At 40.9% G+C, this 16,555-nt stretch overlaps 1 protein-coding gene across 2 annotated transcripts in view; it reads right to left on the reverse strand.

The window, feature by feature from the left end:
* Positions 1–16,555, reverse strand: part of PCDH10 (protocadherin 10) — a 54,880-nt gene that overhangs the window by 4,007 nt on the left and 34,318 nt on the right. Inside the window, exon 5 of one of the 2 annotated variants that reach the window (XM_078676764.1) lies at positions 4,424–4,508. The exons of the other annotated variant lie outside the window; for it this stretch is intronic. Within the exon in view, the coding sequence (XP_078532890.1) occupies positions 4,424–4,508 (85 nt within the window). The remainder of the gene's footprint in view (positions 1–4,423; positions 4,509–16,555) is intronic. 2 annotated transcript variants of the gene reach the window in all.

Consider the following 16,555-nt stretch of genomic DNA (forward strand, 5'->3'; position numbering starts at 1 on the left):
GTTATCTAGTTATCTAAAACACTCTAATGGAAGTGTAATGTCATGTGTGTGCCCCTGAAAGATCAAGCTCAGGCAACTGGATAAATAAACAAAAAAATTAACACAACTGCGTACAAGGCGGGACTTTTCTTTGGAAGCAAACAACTTCTGCCCAATCAAAACATGTACTCCTGGCTCACAACATGTGGGCAGAGTCAACCCCCCTATCTAGTACTGCACACAGAATTGTCTATCCTCAGCTGCACTATCAAGCCAGATCATAAACAACTGCTACAGATATGTGCAGCAGTTATGAACAGTGAGAAAAGTTAACTAAACTGAAATAGTTTACTTGCCGCTGCTTCAAGAGCCTAATCTTAATCAAATAGATCCTCTCATCAAGAAAAGTAAGAAATATTGAAATCTTACTTGATCTAGAGAAGTTTCGAGAACAGTAAATGAACATGGCATTTTGGTCACAAGAGAATTCTTTTTTTTTTTTGTAATGATATTCGAGCAGTGTATGACCTAGCCACAACATTTCACATTTGAATATTACATTGAGTACCCACTACACACAAAGGTTATGTGAACATGATAGCTAGCGGAGTGGAGGAACTGTGAGCAAAAAATGTCAGAAAGCTTGTGGCATTGAACAATCTCTATTCCCCTTCTCCATGACTACATTGTGAAAGGGACTTCACGGGTTGAAGGGTAGAGGTATCTCATAGATATGATGTAGCTTTCAGCTCCAACAGTGGCACCATGCTGGAAGCCACTGTTGGAAGGGTGGCTAAGTATGAATGTTTCTCTCATTATACATTTTCAGGCTAAACTTTTTTATTCAAATGAATTACTTATGTTTTTTATTTTTTATTAATTATGTGGTTATTTGTGTGTATCATTAATACATCTTAACCAGCAAATCTATGTGTTGAATGCAGAGTCAAGGACATCATTCACATTTACAGGCACCGAAAAGTGGCCTCTATTGGCAAACAAGTTAGCTAAAAAAGTGGCCCACATTTCCAAATCAGGCCAGTTGTGAACTATTAAAAACACCCTGTACGTGTACTTTGCAAGGTATGAAATACTGCATGCATTTGTGCTTGCTGCAGGCAATGTGTGTGGTGATATTAGGGAAATCATCAGTAAACACCAGCACATCTAGCCTTAAAAAAGACCCCCAAACTGCTAATTACCTGCCCACACATTGATCTGTCAGAGCAGCCCAGCGGGAATTTCCTGATTGCCCAATAAGCCAGTCCGATGCTAATTCACTTGAATCTGTGATATCTGGCTCCAAGACCTGCAAGCTCAGGCAGTGCATCAAAAGACCCTGTGCTACAAATTCTATTAGTAGAGTTAGTCATTTTAAAGTTCAGCAAAACTGAGTTATCAGTGCACACACAGCCATGCTGAGACTCCTCAACTAGCGTCAGGCTGCATCACAATTTAAACATCCACTGGCAAAGTCAATAATACTGACCTTAAAGTGTTAATGCCTTCAAACTGCATTAGTGCATGTCTGTCTTTTCATGCATTACCACTTTAAAGACAGATATTGTTTAGCCAGTGCTTGTTTTGCGTCAAGCAACTGGATTATGCACCTTTATGCACCTGGCTCTCTAGGTGAGTGCGGCAGGATGCCCATTCTACAGAATATTTAGAATATTTAGAATTCTCAGAATCTGCCCCTTTGCGACCGGTATTTTTGCATTTGGGATGCATCATCCCAAATGCAAAAATCGCAAATTGATAAATCGCTAAATTTCGATTATTTGCATTTAAGGAATCTCAAATTGAGATTCCTTAAATGCAATGCATGAAAGTTTTAAAAATAGTGAATTCGCTAATAGGGCACGCAAATTACCATGAAGTACAACTTCATGGTAATTTGCAAAAACTTTGAAAAATGCACTAAAGTGCATTTTTCAAAGTTTCATGTTGCGCACACATGTGAGGGCATGTGTGTGCGCAACATATGTGCACAGATCAATTTCAGGGGTGCAACAGGGTGTCCTTTGGACACCCCTGCACCCTTGAAATCGCAATCTCAATTTGCGATTCGCTAATTGCAATTCGCAAATTGAGATTGTCTTCCTATTCATTCCTATGGGCCTCTAGGCCTCTAGGCCCATAGGAATGAATGGGGAGGTATTCCTTAATTGTGAGTTGCAATTTGCAAGTCGCAATTAAGGAATTCTAAGAAATCGCAATTTTTTTTGTGATTTCTTTGATGCATTCCATTTTGCTATTCCTTAATAGCGAATCGGTATTTTCCGCTATTAAGGAATCGCAAAATGGGTTGTTGATGCATCTGGGGGTTACATTCTTAAGGACACCTCCATATTTTTCAACTTTGTTCCGTACTTCACAATTGATATTCCACGGACACTACTAGATCCAATAAGGGTTCATCTTCTTTATGGCTTTTGTACTGACCTTGGGATGTTGCTAACCAATCACAAACAATATTTTTTGTACGCATTTACAAAGGAAAAATGTTTTTTTCTGGGTGTCTAATAGATGAGAAAACTATGCGGCCAGCTGAAAAAGAGATAATATGCAAGCTCGCATTTATAAATGCAGTAAGTAGCCTAACATATTAGCACACAAATAAAATGGAAACGCAATCACCACAAAAGTGAAATGAGAGAGGAATACAAAGCAGCAGGTTCAAAGGAAAGGAGAAATAGAACAAAATAAAGTGAAACAATGCAAGGAAGAGTGTGAGAAATAAAATAAGCAAGCTTACTGTTTCTCTATGCAAGATATTTCTAGTGCTGCGACAATCGGTCTGAATAAAATGAAAACATTTTGGTTGCAGAAATGTTTATTCCGAAAGTTTTGTGACCTTTTGCTGTATTGTCAGCTTCTCCTTCGATTTTTCAATCACCAACAGTCAGAGTAAATTGGGAACTGTTTCGAAAGCACGCACATGCATTCTACGCTCCATAGTTCAATACAGTTAAGTAACATTACAAATTGGAAAATTCCGTCGAAGGCAGCACAGCAATTTATTCAGAGGAGACATCACTTTGTTGCTTCGAAAGAAAAGGATTGAAGTTATAGTGGAGCTTTTCATGAAACTTCTCAGGAAGGTCACCGGTCAAGATGGAGAAGGTGGGTTTAATGTCGGGAATTCTATTGTTACAATTGTAAACATTTGCATGCTTATAAAAAGCAATGCATTTGATAGTGAAGACAGGGGTGTAGATAATATAAAGAATTCATTCATTCCATAATGAACATGAGCTGTGCACACTAAATATATTCATAGGACAAAATAACCAGGCATACATTTTATAAAAAATATATATATTGACAGGTAAGAAAGTCTACATTTTCTATACTTAACTCCACATAAGGTACCTGTGTGGTACATATATCTTCAAGGTAAGCGATGTGGAGTTACAAATTGTAAATGCATGCTTCCATGTATGCACTTTCCTTTCAATATTTTGTCCCTTGATATTCTTATACCACAATATTCTGGCAGGAGCTGCTCCTCCGCTATGGTGGAGGAACAACGCCCTACCTGCCAGCAGCAAATAAATGAAAATAAAGCAATAATAAACCCTTGTTTATTATTCTTATATTTTTGCTCTGGAGCCAAGGCTTGAGGGCGGAGCCAAGGGGATGATTGTCTGGTAGAGGAGTGTTTTGCACTGCTATTCCGTGCGCATGACGGTCTGAGGTCAGCCATACCGTCAAGCGCACGGAAGCTCTCTCCAACATGAGTTGCACTGCCGGGTTGGAGAGAGCAGGCATAGGCTCACAGTCTAACGGGGAACACAAGTCATCAGCGCTCAGGCAAATCCTGACATTGCTTTCAGCAGCATGAAAGCAGTTAGGACTGCCGCAGTGATCTCTGGGAACCTGTGCCTGCAGTGGAGAGGGGCGCGATGCGGTGATGCGGCAGGAAAGTGTTTTTCTAACATTTATTTTATTTGTTTCTGTCATCCGTCAATCTGTCCCCCAATGCCTCTCCTGCCCTCCTCTCTAGCCACACATTGGCCGCTACTGTATTTTGGAGGTAGACAATCGAGCATGAGGCAGAGGTGGCCTGATACAGTTGAATGGGGGACACAGGACACAGAGAGGTAATAGCTAACAGATGAAATTGCATGTCTATAAATAGGGGAGCCACATCAGGCAGACATGAGGGTACAGTAGCAAGGTTTAAGAGATGTGAGAAGGTAACTGGAATAACACATTTCTAAAACTAAAACTGCAGGAGTGTTTTGAATCTAGGAAATTGAATATGTGGTGTAATGCCATTACTCATTTATATTGGAGATGGTAACGAGCACAGTATTGCTAATTACAAATTAGCTCATGTATCAGACAATTACGAAGTAATAAAATCTATGTATCACTTTCCGATCAGTGTTTATAAGAATTACATATTTGCATAAATTGGGTACATGCATCAGCCCACCTTTGGTTAGGTGCCTCTCTTTGCTTAGAAGTCCGTGACATGGCAACCCTGGAATAGTTTTTCACTTTAATCCTCCAGTCAATGTCTATATAATACAGTAAAAAGAAAATGTTTTGGAATTATAGCATTCTAATGAAATATTGGGCATCTGTGAATTTGTGATTGTATGTGCTATTAACTAAATCCATATTATCTTCTATTAAGTACATGCTAGAACTCGGAGCCTTAGGTATTATTTGTAACACTTGCTTCCCTGAGTTTGCAAATGTATTTAATTTACACACATAAATGTATTTTATCGTACAGTCTTTATCTCTTTCCAAGATATTAATTTATCACATTAAAAAGATAATACCAATTAGAACTTCCGTGATGAAAACATATCCTTAACAGAATTTTAGGAGATCACTGTAAAATTACATACAATGCAAGGATACTGTATACTTTTTCAGTTTAATACACGTAGTGACTTTGCGGTGGTTTTGTGGATGGAACCAGAACAAATCCTTGGTAGTATTACTAAAAGGTTATGCACAGTACCTAAAATTGATTATATATTTAATAACTAGCTATGATGTGCTGCTACACCACTATTATCAGCATGTGTATGAACTCTGCTTCAAAGAGCAAACCTGTTGCCTAAAAGGAATCAAGACGGTGTATCACCACCTTTCCTAATAATAAACACTTTCTAATGGTACCACCTGTCAGAACAGACTTGCCATCTTCTGTTTCCCAACCACATCCTAATGAAAATTCTGGGCTATCTGATCAAGTTACAACATATCAAGAAAAACGTAGAAAAAGATAGTAGCAGTGATTCTTAGGTCAACTAAGAAGGAGGCAGATCCAACCTAAGGTGTATTGTCAGAACACAAACTTAATTGCGTTCCAAGCACAAACCACACTCCAAAAGACATTGGAAAGCCTATACAAACTGTAATGAATCCTACGAATGTATTGTTTAGATTACTATAAAAATACTGCCTACAAATTGTGTACTGTGAAATGTAAATTAGGCACAACTATTTGTTTTTCATGATATGGTCACAAATGTGTTGCAAACTCTTAGCTGCTGTTTGAAGTAACATGTTCTGCAGAGAAAAAATTTGTTATTTCCACATTCTTTCTCCATATAATATTTTACCTTAAAACAAGGTAGTGGGCAAAAATCAGGTTTTTGGAAAAAAATATACCTTAAAGAAGGCTTAGGTCTGGTGACTATTGAACACTTACCCTGGTCCTGTCTCACATGTACACTGCACATGCCTTTTTTCCTTCAGGGAATCCATTTGGATGAATAAAGGACATCAGCGATAAGCTGCAAATGGTAAGTCTACATAGGAATGTGATGGGATTTCTTAACTAAGTACTGGAGTTATCTAATCTGCTCAAACCAAACATGGCCCCTCCCTAGCATTATTCTTTCCTTTTAAAAATAACCATTTCCTATCACCTGTCTGTTGTTATGTTGGGGATGGGCCATCTCAACTATGGATATTGCCATGGGGGGTTTGATATTTGAACTCTGTGTTTATCAGCAGCCATGGTGGCTGCCATGACATCATGACTTGGTAAATAAATGGGCCCGGGAGCGTACCCCGTGGTTCATTAGAGTCACAATCACAACCAGTGTCTGAGTGTTTTATTCATTTACCCATATCTTTTACCATCCGAAATTATTGTTTTGTTTTTTTAGTTTTGGGTGTATAGGGTGTTCCAGGAGGACTGTTCTATACACATAAAAGCACCTGCCTTGTGGGCAATTACAAGTCTGTGGAAAAGAATTTCAAAACCTAAAGAGAACGGTAAATTAAACAATTCAACTGTTTGAGAAAACCATCTCAAGTGAAGTATCCATTACTGTCGCCTTCGCCCCTAAAAAATATTAAAACTTGTCTTCATATGGTGGATGGAATTCCAGGAAGCACTTCTATGAACAAAAAACTGTTCATCTGATTGCTTACATTTGTTACTAATTTAGCGATAGTGAGCCAAAATCTCAAAGAAAATACTCCAGTAGAGGAACTTCTAATCTGTATTTTCGACCGTTTTGGAACTCACGAAATATTCCAGGATTATTCATGAGAGTTGTGATTCCTAGGAACAGCTCTAAAATTCTGATCATTTTTTTTTTATTTATTGATGTTGGGAAAAAGTATTCTCAAAAAGGTAGTGAAAACTCATAAATTCGCGCATTCGCAGATATTACCTTCATATGTATCCCCGTCCATGGGTTTGCTCATGCATATAATTAGATGACTTGTTGCTCACTTGCACAGGGTGAGATCAGAGAAAAAAATGTGGACGGATAACCTCAGGTATACTTAAATTATATATGTGACCTCCTTGCTGGCAAAAGAGATTGATGTAACCTGGGAGCTTTTAAAGTCTGCTCATGGGAAAAGCAAGCTACTTCAATGAAATCTCCTGAGATGAGCTGCATCAGGCACCCCTCTGTACCTAGCGACATTAACAAACACTCCAAATGCATGAATTACTGCTGTGCTGCCAGATGAAGAATCTCTTGGATATACATTCTCAGAACAGACCAGAAATAAACAGAATATGGAGGCAAACAATAACCACTAGACCCTTGTCAATCCTTCTCATATTCACCATAGTGGCTCTGATTGTGTTCTCCATAAGGTTTCGATTTTGCTAGCAATTATTACGACAAGCATTTAGAACCATTTAGCCGATCAAACAGAAGTAGCCACCCTCTTCTAAACATAAACTTTCAATATCTGCTTCAAGTTCAAATCAAACCTACATTCTCTGCTCAAACATGACGTGTATTTAATGTATGAATCTAACACCAATTATATGTTTGTTAATATAGCACTTGGTACACCCATTTCATAAGTCGGCAAGTATTGTTCCTCAACACGACAGAGCTCATTGTGTCCGCTTGTTGTGTTGCTAGCGTTCATACTTGTGATCTGCAGGTGACACATAGATCAAAGTAGCATGTGCTCAAAACCTGTTAATCATCCCATTGCCTAGCACAAGTTTTGTACTACATTTAAGTGCGATAGGCTAAAGTTGACTACTGGCTAGGGCCAAAACTAAAAATCCATCATATAGCCCAACAAAGTTACCATTCTGGGGGACTTAACTGATTTTAGCACTGAAATGGCAGGCTGACATATTCATATGAAGTCATATGAAACTCAAACCTACCAGACATGGCTGCCAAAACCATTGAATTACAATCAGAACAGCAGCCGTCCTTCCTCGAGTATTACGAACAATCTTCCAATGGGAGTACACCTGTTGTATTTAATAGGCATCAGCTGCTGTGTTGATGCATTTTAAACTAGCATTGAGAAAGGACAATGCCGAAACGCATCTGCTTGCATTAAAATGATGATACATTTGCCCTGCTAGTGCCCCGTATTTTCCTTCTGGAGATTTGGAGCATGATATGTAAAGTGGACCCACCAAACATGACATGGAGGCACTCGTCCAGAGTCCAGTAGGTATATTGCGGACTTGGGAGCTGTGATATATATATATATTTGATGCCCTGAGACCTAATAGGAAATGTTGTCCTATGTCTATGTCTGTTCTTGTCCCAGTTTTTTAATATGAAAATCTGGTCACGCTATCCAAGCACCTACTTCCAGTTTACATCAGCACATGCTCGGCATTGGTCTCTGATGTTCTCCTCCTCTGTTGCCTGCACTCACAATTCCCAGTAGTGCAGGTCCACAATGCACGCCATTGTCCCGAGTATAACTAATCTACATGGTGGTTGGCCATGCTTGAAGCTAATACTGTCAGTTATATGCCGACAGTGCAGTGATGCAGCCGGATCACTAGGCAGCAAGTGAGACATATTGCAGGCAATATGGTTCAAATGAGCATGATGGGCATGGGGGAACAGGTACTCAGCATCATGGGGAGTGGGGACAGAAGAGTACACACAGAGTTAAGAGAGGGCCAGGGTGGTGGACTTGAGTCGGGTTAAATGGGGTAAACACAAACGTGCGTGGGAAAAAACACTAGCAAGATCTATCATTACATGCATTGCATCTTTCTTTCATGTGCGACTCTGCTTGTAGCACGATTCCTTGCCACAGAGATGGGAATAGAACCATAATGAGATTTTACCCATTGGACTAAATCCCATTTCAAGATGGCATTGCAAAATGTACTTAGCGTGGAACTGAATGCTTCATTGTCCATACACATGCTTCATTGTTCTTTGACAAAGAAAGTGTATAAATCATGCCATGAGCTTCTTCATGAAGTGTCACTTTCTTTTCATTATGTACCTCACACCAATAGTTTTCCTCTAGTGGTGTCAATGTATTACTAAGCCAGGACTTCACAAAAGTAGATGCCTCTACAGAATGGAGGAGGAACTGTGGCTAGAAGTACTTCACAAAAGGAGGAAATATACTCAAGGAGACATCCTTTTCTCTTGTGTATAACCTTTAACTTTTACAGTGATTTCAAGAGATCAACAAGACAACCAAAATACCGAGCATTATGGTTACAGAACAGTTATTAGGAATCTCCCTTTACTCAACTCTTGGGAATTGCTTCTGCAAGAAGGTAGGACATGTAGATGTTCAAGTCCACTTTAGCCATAAAACCGGTATGCAGTCTGTATCATGCATAAACATTCCACCCACAGTACTCTCCTCTCTACTCAGGGTAAGATTAGGGCTCAAATTCTAATGATAGCCAACTGCTACACTAGAGGTTGCTGGAAATAGGAACTAATAGCATGTCTATCGCAACACAAGATAACATTTTCCATGCTATTAATTCTGGTATTTCCATTCCCATTAAGAACAGATTACGACCAATCAAAGCTGTCAAACTACGATACCTATCAAAGCGCTCTCTTGCTCCTCTGCGTCTGGCTGGCGCAATATAAACCTTCTTAAATAAATGGGATTTGAGACCTTTCCTGAATTGCACCTGCAATTTAGTTCAACAAATGTACATAACTGCAGAATCGCTGGTTACATGGAGAAGCCTGTTGGCATGGGCGCCTTTGAAAGTATAATTTTAAAGAAATAATGATTATTTTCTTCAATAACATATTTTAATGAATTTGCATGGTGTATTAATGTAGGATCTTCCGTTAAAATTGGCTTTTAAATGGCGACTCAAGGCCCATAGTTAGCCTGCACAGTGTTTGCGAACAGCCTATTATCTGTTTCATGCCAAAGTGCTATTAATGCATCCTTAGATGTTGTTCTTTCTTTACAAGCGCACATCTTGTTTTTTTATCGAAGTCCATAAATAGATCCAAAATACCCTTCCCGAAGTAGAACACTCCGCTTAAATATAGAATGTCCTGACACACAATCTTTACTTTTGGGACACAACTCTCCAAAAATCCTAAATGCCTGTGATTAACATTTCCATTTGCGTGTACTTGGGAACAAAGTAGCACACACAACAGCAAAGATTAAGAGAGTATGACCCTGACCCTCTTCGTGTACATTTGAGTTCAAAAGCAAATATTTCAGGCTAGTAGAAGCAAGACTTCAATGCCTACCTTATTAGGGGATGGCTCTCTCGATGTTCTAGAAGCTTAAAGAAGATAGAGTTCTGTCAAATGAAGCTCTTGACTTTCTACATGTTAGGTTATAGTAATCAGGACTTCAAATCTCATGTTAGTAAAGTAAACATCTATGCCCATGTTTCAAATATGTTTTATGTTTATAATGTTATTGAAATGCTTTATTTCCAGTAAAACACATAACTCAACATATATAGGCCTGTAACTATTCATTGTCGTACTGCTGATGTGCAACAGGCCTTCTTCAAGGCATAAGGTTCCCTGTTCATAAAGGAGACCTCATTGTAGAGGGAGGCTGGGCTGGCAGTCAATGCACACTTCCCAGTGTGTTATAAGCACAATACTTTATTGTACATTAACTCCTGAGATGAATGTACTGGGTCAGTCTGAGATCAAAAATAATCTTGACCTATCTTAACATGTGGTTGAGGGGAATGTTTTCTGTGGACTGTCTTAAAGTGTTTTTCATGAGAATGGAATGGACTTAATTTCTACCCAATAGTTTATGGGTAGGAATGGCGTCATGTGCACCAAAGTGTATGCCCTGAATAAATGCTGGTGTCTGAGAATGTTGAATGCAGTTAGGGAACATATTTGGACCCATGTGTACTGCTCCATTTCATATGGTTGTGAAGTGGCAGGTCCTGATTAAAGTAGTGGCTGGAATGGCCAAAAAGGATGTAGAAGCTATTGCATCTCTTTCAAATGTTGAGATGTGCATGTTTTTTCCACACACAAATTGATTTCCCATACCCCTCCACCATTCATGTCCCTTTGTGAAAATCATGTGACGATCTGGACCGCCTGTGTGAAGGGGAGTGCACCATGTGAATTAGGTCACAAGCAAAATGCACTTTTTTCATTGACTATATGGCACACATTTGCCACCCATAGATTGAAAAAATTATGAATCAAAACCCCTAAATCCTTTTTTCAGGTTTAATGCTATAATGCTCCATTCTTGGCAGGATGTATGGACAAACGAGAGTTTTACTTCACTTATTTTCAAGCACCATGAAGTAGGCTAACTTCATATTGCGGAAGTTCATTGTCTCCTCCACTCGTCTTTGTTTCTCCCTGCCCTCTTCCCCTCTTTTAGCACCGTTCTTGCCTCAATATCTCTTCCGTGCCACCCTAATACCGTTTTGAGCCCCTTGGCTCCCTTCGGCCCCTACTCCTCTTTGTGTTGACTGCCTCCCTATGTACCTGCTGGCCATTTTCATTCCAGCTGCCGATTGTGTCCACCATACCTCTCTTAATGGGGCCAATGGCCGCTCTTTTCTCTCTCTTCTTCCGCAGCCATTTGTTGATGTTCTTTGATTAAGCGTCATTCCATTCTACTTTTAGTGTTTCCGTGGAATGTAAAACCTGTAGTTTGAAAATGTGAAACTCCAATATAGCAACTGTGCATCAATTGTGCTTCCAATAACTCTGTCCCTCATGCATTATATATCCCCTCCCAGTAGGGTCTTGCACCCAGGCTGTCTTCAACAGCATTGTCCATCTGAAAGTACCGACCCATCGGTCCCTGTGTAATGTGTGGCAGCATAAAACTCATGCAGGAATGAATGTGAGTAGGCAGACCAGCACACTGCGTACACACTAGAAAAAGTATCTGGCTAACAGTGTGTTACCGTTTCCTCTGTCCCCTTCATATCTGCCTGTGCTGTCCTTCTGTATCTGTTGCTGTTTGTGTCTCTACAATCCTCTATAATCCTCTCGCTGTACTTTTACATCCTATGTATTCCTCTTAACTGTGTACCTTTTCTGCTGCATGCTTTTCCATATTCCTCTCTGTGCTAGCTTGTTATCTCTTAAATATCTTCTATCTCTCTTTGCCTTTTGCCGTTCTGTATTTATTGTGTTCCTTAGCCCTTCTTGTCAACTTTACTTACCACACAATAATTCTATTTATATAAAACGTCATGTAAACAATAATAATTTAAAAATAAATATTAGAATTAAGGAGGTACTGGGCTCCCCTCTGCATGAAACCACAGCCATGGTCCTTTTAGGCCTTAAGCCCGACAACTTAAAAGCGCTTACCCGTGGTGACTATTGCATAGCTCTTCATATGCACGGTGCCGCTAAGCAACTCATAGCGCTATATTGGAAGAAAGCTGAGACCCCCCCCCCCCCAATTGCTGCCTGGTTTAGGCACCGATGGCATGTAGTGACTATGTAAAACTTCACAGCGCGATTGCAGCTCCGTGATACCCGCTTCATTTCCATATGGTATCCATTAGTTACATACCTCTGTAAAGTAGAGCATGTACGTCTCCTACCTCCGAAGCTCCGGGCCCTACGCCTATTTGAGGATGCTATAACCCTGTCTGACCTTGACAGACTACTTACACAGCCATAATGACTCTGCTCGTAGTCCCGCATGACACGTGTACCCACCCATGGCCCGACTAATATACAACACTGGCTCCCTATGCTCTTCCCCCGCTCGCCCGCACACTCCACATCATCATCGCTTCAACATAGCTCCCCTGATGTAGGGACCCTTCCCACTCTTAATTCTTTTACCCCTTTATAGCTGTCTATCTGTTTGCTCCTCACTACCTCCTTTCCGTAGTCCTCTTACCTACACCTTCTGTTCTTCTCTCTGTTATGTTATTGTCCACGTTAATTAAGGGTCTTGAACCTCATCCACGATTGTAATTTACTGCTACGATACATTAGGGTGACCAGGCGTCCCCGTTTTGCCAGGACGGTCCCTGTTTTTAACCAGCTGTCCCAGCAAATTTCAAGAAATTTAGCTCATGTCCCCATTTTTGGAGAGGGTCAACTGAAAACGGTGGGAGGTATTTTTTATGTTTTACAAAGCAGGGATACTTAGCAGTTGTTTCAAGAAAGCAATTTAATTAACAGGCAAGCTACTGGGCTTAAAATTTTTATTTTATGTATGTTCTTACTGTCTCTTCTGTAATTCTCTGCTGAGGAGCGCTCTCATCGCTTGAAGTAAAATTGTAGTCCTTCTTCTATTTTTGTGAAATGTCCCGGTTTTTGGCTTTAAAATTCTGGTCACCCTACGATACATGCATCACGCGGCCGGCGCAACAAGGGTTGTAGGAGACATACCGTGTATAAGCTGTTCCACTAAGCCTTCCAAAATCCCTCGAGGCTCTATTGAATTGCGCGGCCGGCCCTTTATAGGGTTGTGGGCCTTGCGCTGTGTGTATCTGGACCCTAACTTTGTTCCTTCTATGAAAAATAAAAACAGATTCACACAAAAAAAATACTAGAACATGCCTAATGCAAAACATTTCATGCTCAGCCTAGTCTCTCGCTGAAAAGAATGTGCAATATTGTGAAAAAGTTGCAGCGGTGAAGTTAGCAGAATTTCGCAAAGGTATAATAAATATTTCTCAGAGGCCTAATTACATATTGCTTCTTAAATGTATGGGTCAGAAATGTTTAATTCAGCTAAACATTGAAACGTTGTAAATACCACTCCCCAAGCACTTAATATAACCCACATTTTCCCGTGGCCAAATTTGAAATGTATGTATTCTGGACAAAGCATATCAAGTGGATAACATTGAGGTAAATAGCACATTACAGAGCATTTACATAGCAGGGGGCTCAAAATAAGCTATTAACTTATAACTTGAGCATCGTTCTTGTCACACCTACCAATTTCCCCCACATCCTCTAATCCCATACCTGACATTTCAAGCCACAGTCATACTTCTCTGCATGAATCACCACTTATGAATCGAAGATAAATGGAAGTGTACAGCACATGAAGCCAAGAGCACTTCAACCTCTAGTGCACCGTATGCCACTACACCATGTACACACTGTAGGCCTCAATTATGAGGCCATGCGTCACTTTTGCGCTTCCGATGCGTCACTGTTTGTGATGCATCGGCTGCGTAAAACATGCCTCCTGTTGCGCACTATTTACAAAGTGACGCATCTAAGCAGATGCGTCTAAGCAGATGCGTCACTTTGTAAACCCCTGCGCTACATTATACCTGCGTCAGGTATAATGTATGCAGGGGGGGCGTTCCCCCGCAACAAGCCTAGTAGAAGTGACCTAGTAGAAGTGACACAGTGAAATCTATGAGATTTCACTGCGTCACTTCTAGGACGCTGTTGCATCAAAATCATGCGCCTGCCTCTCAGCAGGCGTAAGACTGACGCAGGCCCTTTAAGGACGCATTGCTGGAATTGCGTCACTTTTGTGACACACTCCAGCAATGCGTCACTTTTGCGTTTACAGATACGTAAGAAATACTGACGTATCTGTAACTCCTTGCGACATGATGCGTCATACATTAAATATGACGCATCAGGTATGTCGCAAGGAGTGCGCACTGAGAAGTGACCCATCCATGGCTGCTTTCACACAGCGATGCGTCATTTCTCATAAATGAGGCCCTGTCTCTATATGTACACATGCTTTGTCACAATATTAGTATTGATGTCCAATGCTGCTCCTCCAACATCGTTAAGCTATATCATAGCAATATCCCTAAGCACAGGATATATATTTGACATCTTATAGCATGAATTAGTGGCTTGAATAAGAGATCACAATACAGAATATTGAAACGAGAAAGGTCAGTGATGGTCCACAAAGCTGCTCTTATTTTGGAATCCACTTCAGGAAGATATCAAATAACAATCTAAAATATGTGCAAAAATCTACAAGATATATATTAATGATTTTCAGTTAGATCTTCCTCTTCGTCCAGCGGGAAACCATTATTTTTGCTTTATTTAAGTATAATATGCAATAGCCCGACCCATAAGAGAGGTTCTACCCTTGACCTTATCATCTCCAAAGAGGGCGCTATTCAACTGGAGTCAATCCAACCTTGTGACTGGTCAGATCACCATATTGTCTCCTTCATCATCAAGGAAAAAACCAGACTTAACTCAGTTCAACCCCCTAAGCACAAAGTGTGGAAAAGAGACTTGAAGAAACTCAACCCAAACTCCCTACCACCTAACAGCTGCAATCGGCTACTTCCCCCTCCCGGCGATACAGACGTTCAACTTCTGACTGACTACTACCTCAATACTATGTCCACAATAATCGATGAGGTGGCGCCCATGCAACTGAAAAGAGTCTCGTCCAAGAAGACTTCCAACCCATGGTATGACGGAAGCCTCAATGAGGATAGACGGGCGATGCGAATGGCAGAGCGCACCTGGAGGTCAGCCCCTTCTGCAGTGCACCTAAAAAGTCTAAAGAAACAGAGAAACGCCTACTTCAGGAAAATAAAACGCTCAAAAAGAGACTTCTTCAGCCTCCAGCTCGCCCAAGCTAAAAACCGTCCAAGAAAACTGTTTGAGTTAGTCAGAACACAATCCAAAGAGCATCCCCAGACAATCAGCTCCATGGACATTACTCCTTCCTGCGAAGACTTCTCTGCCTTCTTTATCCAAAAAACTGAGAGAATAAGAAGCGATCTCCTCAATGACGCTATCCTGTACTCCAACCCCCGACTCTCAGCAAATACCTCAACCAAAGAACAATGCTACTTGGTCATCCTTTGACACTTACTCCGTAGAAGAAATTGGCAGACTGCTCAGCGCACTGAAACCTTCCAATCACCTCTCTGACCCCCTTCCTGCTAACGCTGTAAAAGACTTTTCCCCTTGGCTTCTCCCACTCTGGTCTAAGATTATCAATAGCTCTCTTCAACAAGGATCCATCCCCAACGCCCTCAAAGTAGGGCAAGTCACACCGCTACTAAAAAAACCAACAGCAGACCCCACTGATCTAAACAATTACCGCCCTATTACAAACATTCCTACTCTCGCTAAACTGTTGGAAAAATGCGTTCAACTACAACTGACTAAACACATAGATAAGTTTGATCTCCTAAACGCTCATCAGTCAGGCTTCCGAGCAGGGCACAGTACCGAAACTGCCATGACTCACATAGTGGACGATGCCCTCCAAATCCTAGACCAAAACGATACCTGTCTCCTCATCCTTCTGGATCTCTCCTCAGCATTCGATACAGTTAAACATGAGAACTTACTCGAACTGTTAAACACAAGAATGGGCATATCTGGGACTGTGCTAAAGTGGTTCACCTCATTTCTACACAACCGGACACAAAGAATCAAAAGCAACAACCTGCTGTCCTCTCCGGTACCGGTATCGCTAGGCGTCCCTCAAGGATCCTCCCTCTCCCCAACACTGTTCAACCTAGTTATGGAACCTCTCACCACGTTGCTACAGGCTTCTAATGTGCACTTTCACATGTATGCCGACGACACCCAACTTTATCTCAAATTACAATCTCCCAAGGACATCATGCTGCTGAACACCACGATCAGAAACACCCAATCCTGGCTTGCAGAGAATCACCTCAAACTCAATGCTCTGAAGACCGAGTTCCTCCTGATCTCACCTCCCGCTAAAATATCCACGGCTCAAACATGGCTTAAGCAATTAACGGCTCTAAATGTACAGCCCATCGTAGTAGACTCAGCAAAATCTTTAGGCATAACAATTGACACCAATCTCAACATGCAGCAGCACATCAGCAAGGCAACCAAAGGAGCGAACTTCCAAATCAATACCCTGAGAAAACTTAAACCCTTCCTTCCTGCCA

This window comes from Lissotriton helveticus, chromosome 2_1 (genome assembly GCF_964261635.1).
Source record: "Lissotriton helveticus chromosome 2_1, aLisHel1.1, whole genome shotgun sequence".
Taxonomy (NCBI): domain Eukaryota; kingdom Metazoa; phylum Chordata; class Amphibia; order Caudata; family Salamandridae; genus Lissotriton; species Lissotriton helveticus.